The 23,836-nt window shown below is 43.4% G+C and overlaps 1 protein-coding gene across 1 annotated transcript in view; it reads left to right on the forward strand.

Annotated features, from left to right (window-relative positions):
* LOC311002080 (adhesion G protein-coupled receptor L3) overlaps positions 1-23,836 on the forward strand; it is a 224,850-nt gene that overhangs the window by 48,511 nt on the left and 152,503 nt on the right. Inside the window, exon 3 of the mRNA XM_083993299.1 lies at positions 11,952-12,185. Coding sequence (XP_083849425.1) covers positions 12,131-12,185 — 55 coding nt within the window. The 5' untranslated portion in view covers positions 11,952-12,130. The remainder of the gene's footprint in view (positions 1-11,951; positions 12,186-23,836) is intronic.

A 23,836-nucleotide genomic window follows, 5' to 3' on the forward strand; every position in this document is an offset into this window, starting at 1 on the left:
CACCCACCCCCCCACCCCCCCTCACCCCCCCTCACCCCTTCACCCTCATACACAACGCAGATGGAACAGCCACTGATAACATCAACATGATGTCAATGTGATTCTCCCTTTGTGGTCCCCCAATTGACTTCATTAAATCCCTTGTGTTTACAGATTTGCACTTCACACCAAGTCTTTAATGACTTAATTAGAATTAGTCAGCATCTAGTGGAATTAAACCAGTACAGGCTAAATGGCTTTTTTTTTCTTTTTCTTTTTTTTCCAACTTGTGCAGCATGAAAGCCCATGCTGCTGAGTCTTATTACACAAGTGCTACATTAGTTGGAGTCACGATTTATGCAGAGCAGCTAAAACAAAATCTCACATTTCTTCACTTTTTCTTCCCGTGTTCAGTAATATGTACTAAATATAAAACTGCCAGGGGGGAAAAAGAGGAAGAAAAAGATTAATTGAAATTCCATAGACATTTAGATTGAGGTTGACACAACCCTGGGCGCCCAGCTATCTCATCAGGTTGTAGAATCTGTGGTGAGACTCGGCACCTCAAGACCAGCTGTGATTTGTCAGGCCTGAGAGCATTCGCCACGACAAGAGAAGAGAGTATTGCTCTTTTTGTCCGGGGATATACCCCATGAGGATGTTTGCCCAGACCAATCAGACTTTCATCAAACTCAATTCTATAGCAGCCTGAGTGAGGACTGAGGGACACTGCAGCCTGCCAGCTCCCTGCACATCCTCCATACTTTACCCGGCAGGCACCTCTTCCCCTACAGCTTTCGGAAAAAACAAAATGCCCCAATTACTGATGATTATCTCTGAGCATTTTGTGATAAGTTGGACTCGGGAAAGACAGGAGGAATAAGTGTTGGCAACAAGGAGTGCTTCTTGGGGGTGACCTGGACCGTAATGATTCGGAAATGGTTCATAGGAGCTCGGCTGGGCAGGCAGCTGTTGCCAGTGCACTCTAGCTTTGTTTTTTTTTTCTTTTCACAGCAGTCTGTGTAGGCTGGACAGTCAAGTGCGTGAAAACCAGCAACAAAAACTGGTCTAAAATGAAACATTTTACATCTATTCCTTCCCAAAAAACCTTGTAGTATCGTCTGCTGGTTGCTGGTCGATCACTCCAAAGCCAGGTCATGGAGGTCTTGACATGAGAGGCTCTCACATTTCAGCCAGCGTTTTCTAAAAGCTGCCAAACAACAAACCAGGAGGGGGGAGGCAGGCAAGAAAGCAATTCACCACGATGACCCTTGACCTCCGTGTCAACTATGTTTGGATGATTATTTACCTCGAAGCGCCGGCTGAGTAAGAACGTCTGATTCAACAAGGAAGTGGACTATTGTCGACTGAGAAAAAGAGCAGTTGAAGTGTTTGCTGGTTTATACCCCTACATTTTTCATCCTTTTTGTCTTTTATTGACTATTTGAAGCCAAGTTTCACACTCATTCAGGTCAGAGCAGCACAGAGAACACGCTGGTATGAATGTCATCCAACTACGAATGACTAATATTTCAAAGAATAACCAAACAATGATATGTCATCACTAACGCTCTATTTCTGTGTGAAGGGTTGAGGACAGAGGTTAACTCACAATAGTGGGCTCAATCCCTTGTGGTAGTATAACTTAAAAAAATGTAACAGTCATTTTTAGAAAGCGCAAGAATTATTCATTTATTGACTCTTTTATTTTGAAGTTCTTTCAGTTTAACAAGGTTAAAGCAGAAGTAAGCCATATTTTTGTGTTAATATAAGTCTGAAATAGTTATATCTTCCAACAGCAATCACTTACATAGAGTGTTTGGTCTGAAACACGGGTCTGTCAGTCACTCTGCTCTGCTGTAAGCCGAGGAGAAAACTTTCCTTGTATCCTACAAGTTGTATCCAATGAGGAGAGAGAACGGCATGAAGGGCTGTGTGTGCAGCCAAGGGATGCGCGTGAATGTGGTGACGTAGGGACGAGGACCAATAGATCCATGATGAGGGCGGGGGCTGCTAACTCCATCGGCTGACAAGACGTTATGGTGCGTTCAAGGCAACTCGTAGCTTGTGTTTTTTCGACCTGTGAAGTCGTACCAGTTCGATCTGGTGCAAGTTCATGGGTCGGAAGTTACGAGTGGCCGTTATAGTGACTTTCACAGGCAACAGGTCGGAGAAACGCGAGTTATGGGTTGCCTGGAACGCTACAAAGTCATAAGTTGTGACTTGAAGCCGTAACTTACGGTTTCAAAAGCCTGCCTGGAATGCAGCATTAGCCAAAACCACCGGATCGCTTACTTCTGCTTTAAAGTGCTAGACAAAAGATAAGACTTGGACCTCAGTGTTGCTGCCAGAGAATCAATAACATCTTGCAAACAAAACAAAACACACCAACAACATATTTCTGCATTGATTATTTGCTCATGTTTTGGTATTGGTATTTGCACATGCAGGGACATATCCAGGAGCAGGACATTTGGCACAATAACAGGCAGCAGGCTTCAACAAAAGCTGTTTTGACTGAACTGTCAGCTGTTAAGCTTCAATAACAAAAAAAAAGAAAAGGAAGAGCCTTGAAGAGTTCTCTCTTTTACCACAAATAATACTCACAGACAGGGACCTCATTAGCGTTTATTTAAAGTGTTTTCATGTCGCAGTAAAATGATGTCATTGGGAGTAATGTAGAGTGAGACATCAATAAGGGAATGCAGGGTACGGTTAAAAAACACTTGTCATGTTCAAGTAAGCAAAGAAGTCGATGGCTGTTCCTGTGTTAGTAGCTTTGCTAATGCACACACACACACTTCCTTTCATTTATATCCATGAGTTGAACATTTAGTAGACACTGATGGACATGCAGAGTACGTGTGTGTACACACTCCTGTTCTAACCCTCCCTCCTCCTCCTCTACCAGTCCCACTCTGCCTCTAATTGAACTGCAAGTGGAGTCCAGGTGGAAGCCATTTGAATTCCCTGTGGTCGCGACCACTGTGGTTGCCTGTGACACAGCCATACCTCTCATTTCCAGACCATTTACAACATATTCTTGCCATCAGTAACACTCACGGCGCGGTCATTATGCCACCTTGACACACAGCCGTCGAAAAATTTGTGGTCAGAAACACTAACACAGACACGCAGGGCCAGATGGAAGGCAGAATTAACATTGTAATCAAGTCAGCACTGAGCGCACGCGGCATGATACATAATGTACGTGCTGAAAATGTGCATCGCATTTGCCTAGCCGGGGATGCTATGCAGTTCATGTTTTAAGATTTCATTATATTCTGTGCACTTGGCTCAGCATCAAATAATGATATTGAAATGCATGCGCCATTGGGATCAGTGTTATTGACATTGGAATTTGCTGTACCCCTGATTCAGAGGCTGAGCTGAAATGGCTGTTGTTATTTGTGTGCGTGCGTGTGTGTGTGTGTGCATCTGTGTGTGAGTGTGTGATTGTTTTCTCCATTCTCAAATCTGGCAGGGAATGAAGTGTCTATTGGAAAATTATGCAAATGCAGTTAGAGGGAATACAAAATGCAGGGAAATTGAGACCTGAAAACCGTCACGTTCAAATAAAAAGAAAATAAATGGAGGTGTTTTGTGAGCAGATGTCCTCCAAACGTGGCTCAATCAAGTTCAGGTTGTGAGCAGTAATTAGACAGATGACTCGGCTTGGCTGTGTTTCATGTGTGGAAGGGTGTGTCCTGTATTTAGTTTCTTTGTTAGCTTCTGTAGCTCATAGTCTCAGGGTCTGCAGCTGTCCTCTGACCATATGCTGTCCACTTTGAGAACAGTAGGGTTGTATTAGATGGCTGGTCATACCATGTTGTTAGCCAATTAGACGGTCTAGTTTTGATAGCTGCTCTACAATTCTTTAAGCTAGCTGGTATTATCAAACATATAGTTTTAGCATACAATTGATCCCATTTTAGTGTTAACTCTTTCGCGACCATTGACGAGTTAACTCGTCACAGCCTGCCGAACGTTCACGACCATTGACGAGCAAACTCGTCAAAACCGTTTTTTTTACAGATTACGATAATAGACACTCTGAGGTACCCTGTGTGTGAATATGGTAGTCCTCTGATATGTAAAACTGTTTTAAACTAAAATCAAAACATAATGTTTTTTATAAACTGTGTGATTTTGGTTTTGTTTGAGTAATCGTTCTCCTTGAATGCTGCTCTGGGGACAGCGTGCTGCGCTGTGCGGCTGTCGGCTACAGTGTTGCCACTTTCTCGCTGAATCTGGCGACTTTCCAAACCCTCTTTTGACAAAAGCGACCGACGACAAATGTGGCGACTTTTACCGGTGCTGTTACAAACGTTTATGGTTTGGAGACTCGGATCTGAAAGCCCGTTATCACGGCTGTTTTCACGGCGCTGTGCAGCAGAGCGGGCGCTCTGCAGCGGGGGCTGTGACCGGCCGCCCCCGCCCCAGAGCACTCATCGCCGGCCAGTCACACAGCAGTGTCCCGGAGCTGCTGCGCTGCGGCCAGAGACCCACACCGCTGCACCGCTGCTCTCCAGGCTGCCACACCCCCCAGATATGCCTACAAATATATTTATTTAGCCGTAGAAATGATTTGGGAGACATGCCACACTGCAGAGTAGCGGTAAAATGAGCAGATTGCCACTTGACACAAAAGTGCGTTTTTCTCTGAAACTAGAGCGGGAGCTCCGTTTTTGGAGAAACCCAGCTCTCTTCTTCTACTTCGTCCTCACGAACGAAACGGCGGAAAAACTCGCCGTTTTTTCGTGGAGCACGTTGTAAAGTCACTCTTCAATCACGTGAAGACCGTTTGTTTCTAGGTGACGTACAGAGTTCGGTTCGACGTGAGATAAAAGGTAAACAAATAGCCAAAAACATGTGGTCCTGAGCGGATGTGCTGAGGAATTAGTGTGGTCGCGAAAGAGTTAAAGGGGAACTATGCAAGTCCTGTTGCTTTTTTGTTGTTTTGGCCTTTTTTTTTTTCTCTACGGAGCTCCCCCTACAGTTTTGGAGTGCATATTTTCACTGTCATAAAAATTGACCACTCACCTTCCTCCCTCCCCCGTCGGCCATGTGCATTTGTTTTCAACGAAGCCGACAAAAAGGCAATCCGTAGAGCACTGTCTACTGAGGTGGGTAACGTTAGCAAGATATTATGGATTACTGGTGCGTGTTTGTGTCGTTGTGTCTTAGTGCCGTAAAGCGGTCCGTGCTTCCCACGAGACAAGATCTGGGACACCAGGGGCGCTGATCTTACATGATTGGTTTTCGGCCAAGAGACGTTAGGTGGAAGGCAGGGAGTCTCCATTCTCCCTGTAACAAGTCATTTAACCATCACAATTACTCCAAACATGTTTAATTAAGGGGCAAATCTTGCATAGTTATATGCATATTTGGCCTATAATATTTGGTAATTAGCATCAACTGTCACTTAACTTTCTCAGCCAATGAAAATATCCCCCCAATGAGGGCAAACTACAATATTATGCAATCACCAAAGTTAAGACAATCCTGTCATGGATCCATTCCATAATTGTTGAGACATTCCAATCTAACTTCTGTTGTTGAGACATTCCAATCTTCTCCTAACGTGGTTGAGAATAATGTTCCAGCTGTGGCGCCGCAGATGAGGCCATGATGTTTCACAACATATCTACCACAGCTGTCGCCCTGCCAACACCATCAACCTGCTCCCTTGAAAAACATGGCTGCCACCACAATGCATCAGCCATATATTGACGCTGCCGTCTGAAAGGAAATCCATACAGTGCATTTCATTTACCTTTAAGGTTGCAGTGTTTTGTATCTATAGGCTTCACCCTCTCTGTTTCTTAGTATTCGTATTTGTTGCAATGAGCTCGGTGCAGGTTTGGTTTCTGGAAGCCGTGCCGCCTCGTAAGATTGGATCCAAAAAAAAAAAAAAAATCAGGCCTGACCACATGATGACTTGCAGCGTTAGTGGGCACAGCATGCCAATTGCTCCTGGTAGGTGATTAATGGCCAACAGGTGAGGTTGTCATGGTAACCTGCCCACCTGAGCCACTATAGCAACAGCATCTGAAATTAGGCTGTACGTTTGGGTTCGCTCACACCACAATTCATGACCTTTAAACGGCAGCTGATTTCCCTCCTTTCCCTCACATCTTCATCTCTTGTCTTTTCTTTTATGTTTTTGTGTTCATCCACAAACCCATTTAATCCATCCTTTCCAATCTCTCTCCATTTATCTCTTTGATTTCCCTCCTTTGCCTGTCCTCCCACTCTGCTATCCTCCATCCCTCAATCTTATGCATTCCTCCCCTCCCAATTCTTGATAGTCCATCCCTCTCTCTTCCCTGTCCTGCCTATTACCCTGCCTCTTCCTCTCTTTTCTTGCTTTGCCGGAGATCCATTTGTGCTGCATTAGGCAAGATATGCTGAGAGAAAAAGCGGGAGAGGATAAAAAAGAAGGAAGACGTGGAAAATGGATAGTGCATTAGAATGGAGAACTGTCTCAAGGCGGATTCGCCCTGCCCTTAAACGATGCATCTATCTGCATTTATTCACCCCACTGAACGTCCGCTCAGGCCTACGTGCATGTATTTCCCTCCCTCATGGGAATGTAACCCATTCCTATTGTACGCCTCTGTATGTGTTAAATATTTGTAATGGTAATTCGTATTATATGTTTTGCAGCTAGGCTTTTTTTAGACATTGTGTGTACAAGTAATTTCCGCTAATGGATTGTGTTTCTATTGTCTTGTAGTTTGGAGGTGTTGTGTGTGTCAGGAGGGGCTGCTGTGCCTTTGTGTGCCTGGAAGGGAGGAGGGATGGTCCCATTATTTAACCCAGCCATCAGTCACACTCAACAAGCCTATCATATAGAACCATTCAGAGACTGTGCAGGCTAAAGTTAGCACTATTATCTGCCTGTCACTGGCTAGCTGTGTTGGGGTCCCTTGTGGAAAACCAATTGTATGAGTGAATGCCTTGCTGCTCACGCTGTCAAGCTCCAGGGATGCACACAGTGCCTTAAAAGAGCACTCTCCATTTACCTTCAGTATTTCACACCTTTCAAGTCACATTAGAAAAGCATGATTTTGACTCTTCAGATGTGTTTAGAGTTACAAAATTGACCGCTCAATCTTAAACCATCTGCCAAACCAAGTGGAAAAATATAATATTTTTTGACTCTGGAAGGAAAGGATCATCTCGGTTTTAATCATCTCAGCTCATCTCCTAAGATTTCCGAATGAATGCTCTTCAATCAAACTGTATGCAGACAGTGTGCTTGATTAATATTCATTTTGTACGAGACACTTCATTTGCATGAACACACTTTTCTGTCTCATAAAAACGAGCAGACCCTCCCCTCTGGTGTGATAAGCATCTGGACATGAAACAGTTGAAAATCTGAGACATGGTACTTAACCCGGCAACACGATCCCACTTCATTACATAGTGTTACGTGGGAGGGCTTCAAGCAGGCGTGACTAGTAACATCATACTTAGTGTGCCCCAATCAGATAACACTGAGGATCAAGTTTCACTTTGTTGCGGCAGCATTGTGTGGAACACCTCTGGAATCATCTTTGGCTTCCTCGGGTCAGGAAGTGACAGATGGGGAAGTGCCTCAGGTGGTGATGTGCATCAGCGTGATGGCGGTCTCACCAGTCATATTCAGCATTACAGCGAGGAGACTGCTGCATGTGAGGGATTTCATAGCCATCGCTAAAGTCATTTAACATGAAAATGTTTAGGCACTGCTGGATGGGTGAAGTTACACACATCCAGATGTTCTCTGTGCATGCAGGAGTCAAAACAATTTGTGTATTGATTGATTACATAATTAACACAAACATTCTCTGTTGTTAGCTACTTTGGAATTGAAGCAATTCGATGACATCACCTTGGGCTTTTCAAAGCTGCGTAGGCAATTTTCACTATGCTCCAAAATTTTATAGACTAAATAATTAACAGTTTCATTGAGAAAATAATCACAGGACTAATTGGTAATGATCTGCATTAGCTGCAACCAAACATATTGAGCAACAGACTCAGACTAGGAGAACGATCTCTATTCATGGGTCTTTCTGCCCATTATGTGTTACGTTAAAGTCATAATCAGTGTGTTTAGCATGATTTGTTTAAATTGAGACAAGAGGTATGTGATGTGAGGCAGTAGATTTGACACTTTTTATTTGTCTGTATCTTTAACATTCTGCCTGTTTGACGGCGTTAACAATAAATAGAATGCAGATACAGTAGATCCACAGTCTATTGTGTAGTAGTGGTGTGTTTAATTTATTGGTTTTAAGCAAAAAAAAAACCAACAACTTAGATTTACAATTGGTTGTGTTCATTTCCAATGGTTTCCCAATTGAATTTCCAGAAAATATACAGTATATTTGATAGATATTGGGTGCTGTTGCTTGGGATTTGGTGGTATAGGTGAAATATTTGAATCTGATGTAAGTCATCCCATGGCACTGAGATCTTCAACAGTTGCAGAAGGTGTTCTTCTGCAACTGTAGTGCATGAATCAGATGTTTTTCCACTTGCAGAAGGTGTTCTGCAACTGGAAAAAATTCTGATTCATGCATTACATGTCACATATCAGTCATAACAGTCACAGAACTTCTCCTGAAGGCTTGTTCTTCTGCAACATCTGTGTTTCAGAAAGGATTTGGCTTCTTCTTCTCCAGTGAGAACAGGGTTCAGAAATTGCAATGGTGGGACCGTGACTCATATGTAAACTTGTAGTTGTGTATTTAAATATGAGGAGTATATGCAAACACCATGTAAAACAGTTGGCATACTGGAGTGTACCTCTGGCAAGCTTACTTAGTATGAATAAGCAAAGCCAAACACTTTCTTTTGTAGCGTTTGACACTGAAATCTTGTCGTAACTGTGAGTGTCGGCGTCACCTTTGCAGAAAGGTGTTATAAATATTGCTACAAATGAATAATGAATGTGACACAGACATTTTTTTCATTGTTTTTTCTTTTTTTTCTTTTTTTGTATTTTTACTCTGAATTACTCTCAAGCCCCTCGACTGCAGCCTTAAATTTAGATCTGACTTAAATCTTCCATTAGTTTCCATTTCCCTCAACGCTCTTTGCCTCCCATTTGTCTCCCCCCACCAAATCACATCACATCGCTTATCAACCACTGTTCTTCCTGTCCATATCACCGGGCTCTCATTTTTTGCTTTAACTCGATAGAAGAGTCAATTAATTAAAACTGTCAGGTTTCTTCTGGGCCCCCGTTGGCGCACACATGATTACTTCTTAAATAACAAAAACAACAACATCACTGATTAGGAACAAAAAAAAGTTGCTGTGCAGGAAACGGCGAGGCAGTAATGAAGAAGTCTCCTTGATGTGGCGGAGAACAGACGCTGCCATCGCTGCTAGGCCCGCTAAATGTTGGCCAGCTTATCTAAGGGAGTTATCCTAAATCCCCCTCAGAACAAGTACCCTTGAAACGTCAGCACCATAATGTATCATAAGGCTCCTTCTGGAATACAAGACGAGTTGGCAATGCCGGACTGCCGCTCTGTTTTCTTTTTTTTCCCCTCCTCTTTTTTTTTTCTTCTCTTCATTGAACTGGGTCCAAGCCCTTCTCATAAATATGTATTTATGATGTGTTCTCTCGGTAGTTGATAACAGTTCCTGTACCTAAGCCCACACTTTTTTTTTTCCTCAGAGCAAATGAACAACTGTGATAGTGAAGTGTTTTTTTTCATTTCATGTGATAATTTCCAAGTCACACCTGTGTAAGTAGTTGAAGTAGTCGCTGCTTTATCTGCCGTGCATAAAGTGTGACACAGAGACACACACACACACACACACACAAGCATGTACGTGCTCCTGCAGCTCTCTGCAAACTTACAAATAAAACCACATGTCAACAATCACAGCAGACAAATCAGTGATAGTTTGCCATGTTTGATCATATCATATATTTTTATCATGGCGCTCTGCCTCAGCCTTCTCTTCACTCTGTAGCCCCGCCACCAGTTTAGAAAATGTCTCGCCGTATAAACTTCAGGTCCAATTTGCCGCATGGACAGTGTATTTAAATGTGATTATTTTGGGAGTAATGTATTTTTTTGTCAAGGGAGTCACAGTATCTGATTTGATGTCATATTTAATTTAGCTCTCCAGCAGCTGTCAGGGCGTTATATTAAAAGCACTGTTTACTCACAAGGATGCGTCTTTGATCAAACACACACTTTCACATCGCTATTTTAAAGTATTTAAAGTCCTGTCATGATATATATCTATATGTGTACGCAAGGAATAAAGTCAACAATACAGGACATCTGGTTCCGGCTCCCGTTTTGTTCAGATGCAGATTCTGCTGATGAGCACACTGACTTTTAACCTTTTAATATTGCCCAAATGGTCTGTGTGTCTGTGCACAGACAGATACTCTGGTAAACCCATTAATATCTGCAACAACAACAACAACGAAAAAAAAAAAAAATCTGATTACTTTAATCTAGGATTTTTTCATTTGGGATTAAGAGCTAGATTATGATGGGAAATGTCAGCATGCACTGACACAGGGAGGGAAAAAAAAACTCCATACAGGGATGGACTGTCTGATAAACGGCTGAAATTGTAGTGTTGGTATAAATTGAGATTTTGATGTCAGCCTCTCAGAGTGGTTCGTCCTTTGATGCAGTGCTCAAGTTTTGACCTTTTGTGACCAGGTTTTTATTTCTGGCGTGCTGCAATGGAATTAACTCCCTGCAATATCAAATGCAGTATGGAATGCCTAATGTGCATGGATAATGACTGTGTAGGGGATCGTAGGCAGCGTTGTGTTGTGTTGTGTTGGCTCTTTGGCTTGTGTCATTTTGCAGAGATTATACGTCTGCAGCAGATCATGGCTGATAGTGGATAATAGGAGGGTTCGGATGGTCTAATCATCAAAGCTGACTTAACCTTAATATCATGATATGGGTTTGATGGGGATAATCTTGAAAATCTCATCAGAATTTAGATTATGAAATCTTTTATCCCCCCACCCCCACCCTTCTAACAATGTTTTCTATATTAATGCTTACCTTATGGGATGTGGAGTTGCAAATTTTCACGCATCATTTTTTTGAGTGTTCCACACATCCAGAGTGTTAATTTCACAGCAGTCACAAGGCAACACCATGTAAATCACATTTGATGTTTTCCGCTCCTTTTATGTTAACTAGCAATAGCTTCGCGATGACTTCATTCAGTGTCAGAGGTTCACTGACGACGGCGCCGAGGCAGAGGTCGGGGGGGGGGGGGGATGGGGGGGCGATGCCGGCTCATTCATCCATCTCTGGGCGGTTTGTGCGGTCTGCGGGCACAGTAGTCGTTTTCTTAGGCTTGTGTAAATACATTAACAGGTGTAAGGACTCAAACTGTGACGTTATGGCACATGCCCACAGGAAAGGGAAAACACCGCCGCGTTTCTTATGTCGGTTACCATCCGGCCTCGCAAGAAAACACACAAAAGTCTGGAGCGAATATGCATGTGCAATGACACACACATATACACACATGCTAGTCTACCAAAGCCCAGAGCAGTGCGTGCTTCATCGCTCACTCCTTGTCTCTCTGTGGGGGTGATTTGTTGTTAAGGTGGGGGAGTTAACACTTCATTGAGCAAACAACAACAGAATATCCAAAAATATATATTTTTTGCGGTCTGCACACTCTTTGTGTTTGCTTGATCACACCCGGTATGACTTCGAGCTGGCTGGAGATTGAGCAACTCGCACCGTGTCACTTGATGACAACTTGAAACCCACAGAGCCATAAGGACTGTGCATGAGCATGATAAAGCCATGGTGCATCCATCTGCTGTGTCTCTTACTGGAAATGTCACACTTTTATTGTTGCTGTAAAACAATCATTCACTAAGTAGAAGTTCTACAGAGACCCTCGGCCTTGTTGGTAAATTCCTCTGTTAAGCTAACATGTCTTTTTTTATTTTTTCATGACAGATTTTGGAAGGCATCTGGCACCAGTGCAACAGGACTTGTGGTCTTGTGGGAAGAAGAGCGGCGCAGTGGAGGGAGCCGTGCCATAAAGGAAAGCACCCAATCGGGGCATTTGCCACTAAAAAGACTGAGCACTGAACTCAACTGGGACCTTCAGCGGGGGGCGGTAAGAGGAGGAGGCCATGTGGACCGCACGCCTGCTAGTCCTCGCCAGCCTCTTCGCACCAGCCGCTCTGGGTGAGTCTGGGGCTCATCAGAGTAACAGTGCCTTGTGTGTCTGTGCAGATCCTGCAGATGTGGGCATGAAAACATAAACCTAGGGCTTTTGTTGACTGGCATGGTTCTGAAGCCGTATCAGAATTTCATCCATCTGTTATTTAAGTGCCAGATTCTGTCAGCCAACTGCGATAAAAGACTCTGACTTTATGTCTCTCGTTTTCACCGTCCTATCTATCTCCACTCACTAATTAGTCCTTTTTTTACAGCCTAAAGTCTGTGAAACTTTTTTCTCTCTACTCTTTTTTTCTTTTCTTTTTTTTTACTGTTTCTTTCTCTGATTTTCTGTCTATTTTTAGATCTGTCCCTCTTTCTGCTGGCTCCGTCTCTTGATCTCCTGGCAATTGGAAATGAACTGAAATTACTTTCAAAGAACCATTTACACTGCTTTGGCTTTGTGACGTATGTTTACGGTAGTGAAAATTGGAGGAGGAGGGGGGGAAAAAAGACTTTATCATTTAACGCATCAGAATCTTAAGATTAATTTGCAAGGTCTTTCTTTTCCAACGTCTCGGAAACTGCTTTTTTTGTCTGCAGCGTTTCCCTTTGGCCTTCTGTGAATTGTTCTTGAGGCAAAGTAAATGAAGTCATTTAAATTAAGATTAAAATAAGTCAATGGTGGTGGTTGCCTGCTTTGTGGGTGTGTGGAAGTGTGTGTGTGTGTTGATGGGGCGGTTGGTCACAATCAGTAAAGGTTTAGATGTAAGGAATGTTGGGAGCGGGGCAATGGCCCATAAAAATGTTAATTTGGTATGGCTAAAACCATTAATGGGAGATTTGAAGCTAATTGAATTGTTTTTGTGCTGTGATATCTGTGGGAAGGCAGTAGTGGTGGTTGGGTTTGTCATCCGCTGCGAATGAAAGCACACTTCTCTGGCATTGTTAGTTGTGTTATTGCTCACTTGGAAGAGGTCAGTGGGCAGCTATATGTCAGGCCTATCTCCTTATAGAGCGCTACAGACCAGGGCCTGAGGCATTACCAGGCATCTGAGGCTGCATTTTTAAAGTGATATTAAAGTCAGAATGTGTCCAATGACTGTGTGAATGCTGCTAATTTCATTGGTCCAATGTCGTGTGGTCAGGCAATAAATAGACATTGTCACACAGGCAGTTAACCAGCTGGACACCAACATGGTTAGCCATTGTTCTCAGTTATCTGTAATTGAACACACACACACACACACACACACACACACACACACACACACACACACACACACACACACACACACACACACACACACACACACACACACACACACACACACACACTGACTCTGTCTTAGCTGTGTTGTGATAACATGACGTTTTAAGTGTGAGCTTTGAAACTGAAGGGTCGTTCAGGTCATTTGTCCTCGCCACAAAAAACCCCATAAAAGGGAGACAGCTAATGCTAGCTAGGACTACAGTAGGCCTAGTTTCAATAATACAGGATTCATACACTTTGTGTTTGAGAGCTGTTGGTGACACGAATACGAAGTAACTTTGGGAATCAGTGCTAATGGTGGAAAGCTAAGCTAACTAGTTTCCACTTCCCTTGTGGAATCCAGCTAGCCCACCATGCTAGCTCCCCCTCAGGAAGAAAAAAATCTAAATATCACGGTCCCTTCAGTTCTACAGGACTGTGTGATGTGTTCAAATTTCAGTCCACTGACTCCCCAAACTGCTGTCAACCTTTTAAACACTGACCGGCCATATTGATCCCTCAAAATAACTTTTCTTCCAACTCAACAATTTATCGGCAAGAGATTTGCCACACTAAAAATAAAAATCAAACAAACAAAAACAAAATGCTTCTCGCTGGCTTTACTTTGAGTTTTGAATCATTTCTCCATTTCTATTCTGGTTGTTCCTCTTATAATCTCAAGATAATTTTTTTTTTAAAGATTCCTTTAAATAGCATAATGTTGAAACGATCACATTCTAGGACAGTTTAGTCAGAGACATAGTAACATTCAACTATTTTCTGTATCCAACATCAAGTTCAAGGCTCATGTGAGGCCCCACACACACTGTTACGAGGGACACACACAGGAAAGCGGATCCACGCACAGCATTGTCTGTGTGTGGTCAGCGCAATTGGTCTTTATTGTTTTAACCTTTTGACCTTGTGTTTGATCAGCAAGTGCAGTCGACAACAGAGTGTGTCAATCACACAGCATGTAATCATCTCTGGACCGACCCACGCAAATCTGTTGTGTGTCTGTGTGTGTGTGTGTGTTTGTCGTCTCGCCTTTTTAAAAAGCTTACACAGCCTTCTAACCAAAACATTTGGAACAAAAAGCATTTAAGCATGTCCTGGGATTAGAGCGATGCATTTTGAGGCTCCGTTGGCTGGACAAACATTAGCTGTGGTCTGAAAAGCAGCCATAGCCAATTAGAAAGTGTCATGAGGGGATGGATGTGAAGTGGTTTAGGGAAGATGTATGTCTGAGAAATGCTTCTGAAACGTGTCCGTCTTAGACACCCAGTGACAGTTTATTTAAAGGACGCAAGCTGTGTTTCTGCATGTTCTAGCCCATTTACCACAAATGTAATATCCACATTAGCGCTGTGTTACTTTTTCCACTTTACTGTCGACATTTTCATCCATGGACTTCTGGATTCTGTATTTTCCTTCTGCCTTCCAGACTGCCATTGATTTGAGTTTATGTCAGTGTGGTATGAAAAGGGAGGAACAAAAACATTCATCAATCTTCAAAAAATTGTTGGAAACATGTGGGAAATGTCCATCATCTGCATGCATGATTTGTCATAAATGGGCTGAAACATGCAAAAACACCTGCACAACCCTTTAAATCAATCATTCCGCTTTGTTACTCCAACCCTCAATAATCAATCACTCATTGATCCCGAAGGAAGAGGTGACATCAAACTGACAAAGCAGCTAGCTATGTTTTTTTTAATGGTGTAACTAATGCGCTAAAGGAATCAGGGGGTGAGCATTTCGGGCCTGTTTGAACAGCAGATTAAGTGGTTGACACCGCAAGTAAATAATTTGGCAGCTTTATTAAGAAAAAGCAATCACCCAGCCATGGTGCTATAAGCAGACACAGCCAGATGTTTCCAGTGAATTGTTCTCCAGCTGTGGAAGCTTTACTGGGAATATTCACCACAATGTCATTGTGCATGTTTCTCCCTGAGAGTGTTGGAAATGTGTACTCCAGGGGATGCTGGCCTACTTTGGGATCTGTAGTCCCTTTTGTCTATCTACAGTCAGGCATGGGCATGTACACACACATGTGCACGGATGAATGGAGTCAAACACAGGCACTAGCTCTTCTGTTGACACACATGCCAAGTCTCACATGTTATAATCACAACATACATGCAGAAAAATGCACACAGGCGCACATAGCGTGTCAGCTGAGAGCCTGGCCGTTGAGGCCGCACGTCGCGCCGCCCTTTCTTGTCTTTATTTGTATGTCAGCGCGCACCCAGCAGTCTGACACTTTGCACTTGCGTGACGAAAATGAGGAATATTTCTGGACAAGCATCACAGTGGCGAGATAAAAGAAAGAAGAAAAAAAAGAAAGTCAATGAGAGGACGCAGCTCAGGGAGCGATGGGGATGTGTGGCTGTGTGGGTGGTGGACTTATGTCTCCTTTATTTGTATGTGTGTGTGCTTATGGACTTGCATGTTATTTCAGTTTTTGTGTGGACTAGAAAGCCTTGTTGGATTAATAAAAAGTTCCATCACAGATGCTGTCACTGGGTCGAAAAATAAGTAAAAGGCATCCTTGTCATTGTTTTTGGTAACGGTGAATAACAATGGAAAAGCAATGCTCCGAACACTCTGGCCATGCCTGAGCAGCACATTAATCATGCGTCTCTGTGCATGTAAAATGCTCCAGGAAGGATTTTTATATTCATTCCACTTAATACCACCCCATGGAATCAGAGACAGAGCTTCTATAATGGATGACGACTGCCGGACCAATCCGAGATGCGAAAGCGTGAAGTCTGACGCATATTTTTCATGGTCAGATACCGGTGCATACATCAAGCCTGGAAGCAGATATTGTCCTGCCAGGGGGTGGGGTGGGGGGGTGGGGGGGGGACATAATGAGCGATGGATGAGACAGTCAGGCAGATGTGTGCCAGACGCATCTGTTCAACATATGTGTGTGTTTGTGGGTTGCTGCGGCTCTGAGAACAATACCAGGTAAATAGCGATACTGCAAAAAAATACAAAGGAAACTATGAAAGAAGACAAAAGCATCCATGTTGTTTTATCTTCACCTTCCTCTACCTTGTTTATTCTCTTGAGCAGCTTACGCAAAGTTTGAATCCAAGCCAGCGTTGCACCTTGCAAACACCCTCTGTCGCTCACATCGGGGCGTCGGCGCCAATATGCTAAGGTTAGCTGTATCAAACCAAACAAGAGCATTAAACTCCGTCAGTCTCATTGTTCCCGTAGCCGATCCACTTAATTAATCTCCTTGTGCCAGGGCACTGACTCCATCCGCCAAGGCATCCCTGGATTTGCCTAATTTGCTTAATTAATTAAACAAATGATTTATTTGAGCTCATATTTCAAAGCGGGAGAGAAAGTTCTTTGTAGAGCCCGCTGAGGCTTGTAGTGCGTTTGTCGAGATGCCTCTTGAAGCACTGAAAACAAGCGAGCTCCGGATGCGGATGGATGTCAATCATTTGCTTGCGGCAGCAGAATGTACAGACAGATACAGCACTTCAATGAGAGTGAATTCTATATGCGTTGGTATGCGACATTAAATCAAGCAAATAACCTTCTGTGTGTTATTGAGGGGAAGTAAAGGAGCGACTGCAGCTACATTGTTTCGCTTGAGTGAAAATAAACAGAAACACGGTTTAATGGCTGTTGGGTTTGTGCAGCCATATTCCCAAGCAGAAGAAGCCAGGTCTTATTTATTATATTTTGTGGTAGATGCTTAAATTTAGGAAAGTAGGATTCAAAACTGGAAGCACTTTGATTTTTTCAATCTGTAACTCATAGCACTTGTAAGATAACTGCAGTTGTTGGTCAAGTGTTAGGCCAGATCTGAAGCACAACACAAATTGTAAATTTGACTCAGTGAGACTGCAAAAGGAAACAACGGTTAATCACAGTCTATCCTCTGGCGACCTTGAACGTCCCTACCCAATCCCATGGAGATGCATCCAGTCCGGGCCGTCGTTTCCTGTCTCGTCACACGCCTCATTCACGCTGGATGAGCCGTGCCGATGTGATTAGGGGGTTTGGAAATGCGACGTGCAACATCCCTCAAACTGAACGCTTGAAATGCGGAATGTGTTGCACATGCTGGTGCAATAAATGTCAAGGCAAGGCCACAAAGGTACTAAATGGACACAGGCAGGGAAACATCATCTCATGCTTGTTAAAGCAGATATCAGCTTCACGGCCGTTTCGGCTAATGCTGCGTTCAAGGCAGGCTTTTGAAACCGTAAGTTACAGCTTCAAGTCACAACTACGACTTGGTAGCGTTCCAGGTAACCCGTAGCTCGTGTTTTTACCATCCTGTTGTCTGTGAAAGTTCCCTATAACGGCCACTCGTAACTTCCGACCCGTGAACTCGTACCAGATCGAACTGGTATGACTTCACAGGAAGGAAAAACACAAAGTACGAGTTTCCTTGAACGCACCATGAGTTAGCAGCCCCCGCCCTTGTCAGGCATCAATTGGTCCTCGTGCTACGTCACCACATTCACGCGCATCCCTTGGCTGCACACACAGCCCTTCATGCCGTTCTCTCTCCTCATTGGATAACACTTGTATCCCAGAAGAAATGTTTTCTCCTCGGGTTACAGCAGAGCAGAGTGACGGAGAGACTCGTGTTCCGGTCGAAACACTCTATGTAAGTGATTGCTGACGGAAAATATGACTAATTAGGACTTATATTAACAAAAACATTTCACTGATATCTCCTTTAATGTTAGCCCCCACCCTCTAGCCCCGGTGCACGGTCACTGCACTTGATCTGTGTTGGCATTTGAATACGGCGCCATACGTGATGATAAACAGGAGGGACGATAAGACAGGAAAGATATTTTTAAACAATGAATGAATAAGTGCAGCTTTTTAGCAACAGAGGAGCACGCTCACTTGCAATCCACAGATATGAATCTAATGATAGAGCAATTTATTGCAAGCGCAAGGTGTCGTTTAAGTAATTTTGTTACTTGACTTTCAGATAAAAGTTTGATTGCTTTGAAAATGGGTTTGACGATATTCTTAAAAAATGCCTCTAGTTTATAGCTTAAACTGATTTTGTGTGTGTGCCTTTACCTCAGAATGGATTATAATTTCTCCCATAAGCCACACCAGGCTTCCTGAAAATAGATAATAGTGTTGCAGTTATGGGGGTAAAAAAAAAAAAAATTACTTCGTTTTTATACCCTACCCTGAGGGTGGCCTCCACAGCTGTCATTTGGATGCCATTTTATTCCATAGCTCCTTTCTGAATGCTGATTTGTTTTTGCGTTTTGTAAAGCAGTTCTAGTAGGTCTTTGCTCCGCCAGGACCCCGTGGCCTTATTTGAATAGAATTGTCAGATTCTGAAATTCAAAGTAAATAAACTGGGTTTCAAAATCCACTTTTCTTTGTTTTCACTCTAGCATCTCACTTCCATGTTACCTCACTCCCTGGAACATTTTGCGTGGCATTTGGCATGGAGCTCTGAAATCCCCTTCTCTTTTTATGTTCTTCTATAATGAGTGAAAAATCAATACCTGCTTGATACGGGGGAATAAAAAAATGGCCTTTGCTGCCCGTGGCATCCGTAGTGACTGCTTGACATTGCCAAATTGCTGTCAGAACTTGCAACCCAAGAGGAATGAATGACAGCAACATTACGAATGTCAGGGTGGGGTTAAATACCTCTGCATGTTTTATAGGTGGCCGTACCGGGACCTGTGTATATCTTCCAAATAAATGAATCAGACTGGCCGTCCTCTGAGCTCAGTTGCACGGGCATAATTTGGTAAGCACCGAATGATGCCATTTAAAGTGGACTTGCAGCTGGCCGAATGGTGTTTAATGAGGACAGATATTGACAGCAAGGTCAAGTGGCAGTGGATGTTAGTTTACATTACAGGCTGCATAATGCTGGCGTGCGCTGGGGAAGGAGGGCATGCGTGTGTTTGTGGTGTCTGGTGGCTGCAGAGAAAATTGCTAAGTAACCCGGCGGACCGGCTCACAGGGCAGAACTGGTGGGCGTGTAATACCACAGGGTTCCCGCCACGGCGCAGCAGCAGGGGTCAGCCAGTCATTCTGGGGTGTGGGCGGAATGTGAGGAGCAGGAAGGGCAAACAGAAACCATGCGGAGAAGACAATGCAGCGACCTGCACTTTAGTCAATTTGTGAAATTAATTACTTTTTTTTTTCCTTTCCCGAGCCACATTGCGAAACGCGTACTACAACACAACACACTGTGTGTTTTGCATCCTACTCCTGTAAACTGAATCCAAAAACGTGTTTCTATCTGAATTGTGATGATGCGAGGACGAGTCGGGCACATTGTGCAGCACACCACGGTGCCGTATGTGCAGCTTATCATCACGGGTGAGGGTATGATGGTGGTGTCAGTGAAGCATTGTGAGGCTGTCTGTCCGCCCACCCACATAATGAATTGCTACTGCAGCAGCGCATGACTACAATAACTGCCTCAAGGCCACGCTGTATGCATTTTGCTAATTATTCAGATTAGATTCTCCAGGTTTAAACATGTTGCTAATGACATGCATTGATATTTAGTTCCGTGTGTGTGTGTGTGTGTGTGTGTGTGTGTATGTGTGTGTGCTGGGAAGGTTTGGGAGGTTATCTACATTAGATGAGTGTGTATCCTCCTCTCCTACAGTATTTCAACATGCATCCACATCTGCACAACCCAAGATCACAGATAAATTAGTCACCAGCATAGAGTAGGATTTTATATTTTACATATTATAATAAAGCAATTATCTGAAACAAATAGTTTTCTGGAACCCCCCCCCCCCTCTGCCATGCAAATAGATGTAGTGATACACTGTGTGAACACCTGGCTATTATGAAACTAAGTCTTTTAATACAGCTAATGCAAAGCAAGGACCCTTCCATCTATTTGTAGCTATACGACGTTCTAAGTGGTTCCGTCTCCTTCTTCCACGTCAGACAGACTATTGATCAGGTTGTGCTGTTTTTGACTTTGTTGGGAGACATTGAGACACGCAGCTCTGGTCTGAATGGAGGCTCTCCAGGAGAACTGTGCATGCCTTCTTGCCCTTACGTAACATGTTGCTCAATGGCCACACAACAGTAAACAGTGAAGTGCTGCTCCAGTCACTGCAGCAGCTTCCATACTCTTTATGCTTAAACTCACTTATACTCACTTTATGTTGATGGAAGAAAAAACACCCTGTCACCAGAGCAGGAAAGCAGTCTTGCAAACAAAGACCAGTTTCTTTCACATGTTTTCTTTCCAGAGCGGTTAGAGAGCATCTAAACAAGCGGCTCTCTGCTTTCACTTGCACATTGTCAGGAAGTCTTGATTATAATCCCGTACCGGTACATGTGGGATTGTCGCTGCAGAGAGAGAAAACACAGGAAAACACTTTTTATTCTGACCAACAATCGGATTAACTGAAAGAAAAAGTGCAGTACAAGATTTAGTCGTTATTGCCTCTTTTGACATTTCTTTCTCCTTCTTAGCACTTGAGTTTGTCAGGGTTGAATTTCTTAACGTGTTCACACACAAACGGAGAATAGCGGAGCTCAGACGCTGCTTGGCTCAAATGAAATTCCGCTGCCTTGTGACCCTGGTCTCTATTCCCTCAGCTCTGTCATTGAGTAAACCAAGCATGCACAGTGACCGGTTATTTGGCCTCAGCAAATCAATATGAAGTATTGTAAAGTCTGCATTTGGAACAAAGGGGGTGGTTGGTGGTGGAGGGAAAGGAGGGGGTGGGGTGGGGGGGGGGTCAAATGATACTGTGGCACAGATTAGCCCAGGAGACCTTGAGGATAAGAAAAGGAGAGAGAGAGCGAGTGATAGAGAGGTGGTGGTGGTGTAAGGGGGGCGATACTGGAGATGGCCTTCAGCATGGCCCAGTGGCCTTGTAGGGGAATTCAATACCACCATTGACAAAAGAAGGCTTCCATTGTGGAGGAACCGGCCTCCTTTGGGAAGCTGTTCCATTTCCTTATTAATTGTGCTCTCATTAAAATAAAAGGAAGCAGAGAGGGGAATGGATAGCCACAGAGTAATGGTCCTGTAGCTCTTCAGTGCGGCCTCCTCATTTGGAAGGATGCCAGGGTCAAGTAGTTTACAGTTCCAGTGCTCCACACAGGATGGGGAATCCACTGTAGCCTATGTGTTTTATGTACTGCACGTTTGGTACACGCACGCTCACTCCCTCCCTTCGTCTTCCGTCTCTTCCAAATACAAGAACACAAATCTTTCTAACTGCCTACGGGGAGACGTCCCCTCCACCACCAGCATGTCCTCCACAGATGGAGAGCATCAAGGCTTCAGGAGGTCAGAGTTTGGCTGCCGCAGCTGTCAGCCATGGGAGGAGTGGAAAGTTTAGGCCATGGATCACTGATAGTCTGACCAAACACACTCCCTAAAGCAGCCTATGACCTTTTAGCCTAGAGGATCAATCTGGTTTATTACAACTTATGCAAGAAACCGTGAGGAGATGATCAGATTTGGCCTAAACAAGACAGGAATGCTCCCATGAAGATATAAAAGTGAAAAAGGAATTCAACCAAATTGTTTGTAATCATTCCTATTTGCAGAACAAAAGTGTAATTGGACGGTCAAATATGAACCAAGAAGGAGTCTTTGAACTCTGATGGATGTTTTACAACAGGTACATGGTTCTTGTTGCCATATTTCCCAGTGTCAGCGCTGTACAAGGAGTGAACGATGAATTTCTGATCCATGCTGCAGTAAACCCCAGTCGTCTTGAATGTTCCTGCCATGTTCAAGCAACTGTAAAGAATATAACATGACAGTTGATTGATTGGAGTGTTAAGCATCCCCATGGGTGACGCAAGACAGCACCAACAACACACAGTTTTGTACACCTTGACCAAACAGAAATATCTTTATTAAGCTTCTCATCATCTTATCTTTAGATGACTAAATATAGAAATCCAATAACTGATTGAATCTGTTCTCTATTTAAACTGTATTTATTGAAATGTTGTAGTCAACAGCTCGCTCCCATTTTACACAAATAGAACATCTATCCCTCTTTCTGTCTGTCTTCAGGAAAATCTGAAAAATACACTAACTTAATTATCTTAAAGGTTTGAACTGTAGCAGCACTTCATTGACAATATCACTGCATCCTAAATCACATCTCTTTGTGTCCGTCTCATTCTAGCAGCCTCCTCTAAAATGCTTATATCCTATATTTTGGCAGTAGTGTGTCATACTCACCTCTGCAAGGTAGTCCCTAATATAGAATTATAATAGCGATGGCCACAGTCTGAAATGTTCCATCGACCTCTTTGAGGATGTCCTCCAATAAAAAGCAGCCTCGCAGGTCGTCTCTTTAAGCAGCTTATTACGACCCATAGTTCTGTTTTATTCTTAGACAACCTTAAGTGGTTGTAGCAATTATGGTGGAGGCAAAGGAGGAAGTCAGGTGACTGGTACAGGGCTACGGTACATATGGACTTTATGATGAGGTATCAGGAGGAGGGAGGATGGTTGGATGGATGGGGTTGTTTTTTTTAATTTTACATCACACCCTTAAAGGGATAGTAGCATTTTTTTTAAAGTGGGGTTGTATGATCTACAAATAGCCCCTAAGTACTTTAATTGCAGTAGAAGACTCTCTGCACTCCTCCCGTTAGCAACGCCAGCCCATAATAGCCCTGCCCAGAGATTTACAACATACAGTGTTGTGAACAGACCCAAAGAAACAGCCTATTTTCGCAGCCTAAATGAGGTTTTACCTGAAAAAAAATACACAGTTCCATTGTTCGCTATAATATAATTTTTTCCAGCCCCTGAAAGTGCAGGAAAAACACAGTTTTATTTGGACCTAACCAACTGCTGATCGGCGGATGCTAACCCTGGGCGGAGGGATACGTGAGTTGGAGAGTCTTCTACTGCAATTAAAGTACTTATGGGCTATTTGCAGATCATACAACCCCACTTAAAAAAAAAAAAAAAAAAAATTAATGCTACTATCCCTTTAACCTGTGTTTATTATTGTAACCATGGTGACAGAGGTCCTGTAGGCCTGCTGCTTGTTTGCTCCCGTGAGGTTTAGAGGGTTTTGATAAATGTCCCATGGGGATGTTTAGATTTTACTTTATTCTCTGCTATCTTTGTTTTTCTTCTCCCATATGGATCTGCAGCTTGTTACAAGTTTTGTTTATGCCCCCCCTCCAAAAAAACCCCCAAAACACTCCTGTTCTTGACACGGTCCATTCTCAGCAGAGATGGAAAACACCATAGTGAAGATGAGTCTTTAGTGGGGGGCGGTGGGGGTAGAGGGTCAGGAGTCATACGTTTCACAGACATCTCCCTATGCCTCAGACCTCACAATACACCAACTGTGTCAAATGAGAAAAATTGCAGGTGCACATTCCCCAGTGGTGCACTCCCTCTTCCCTCCCACTCTCTTCACACATTAAC

The sequence above is a fragment of the Trachurus trachurus genome (assembly GCF_905171665.1).
Source record: "Trachurus trachurus genome assembly, chromosome: 18".
NCBI lineage: Eukaryota > Metazoa > Chordata > Actinopteri > Carangiformes > Carangidae > Trachurus > Trachurus trachurus.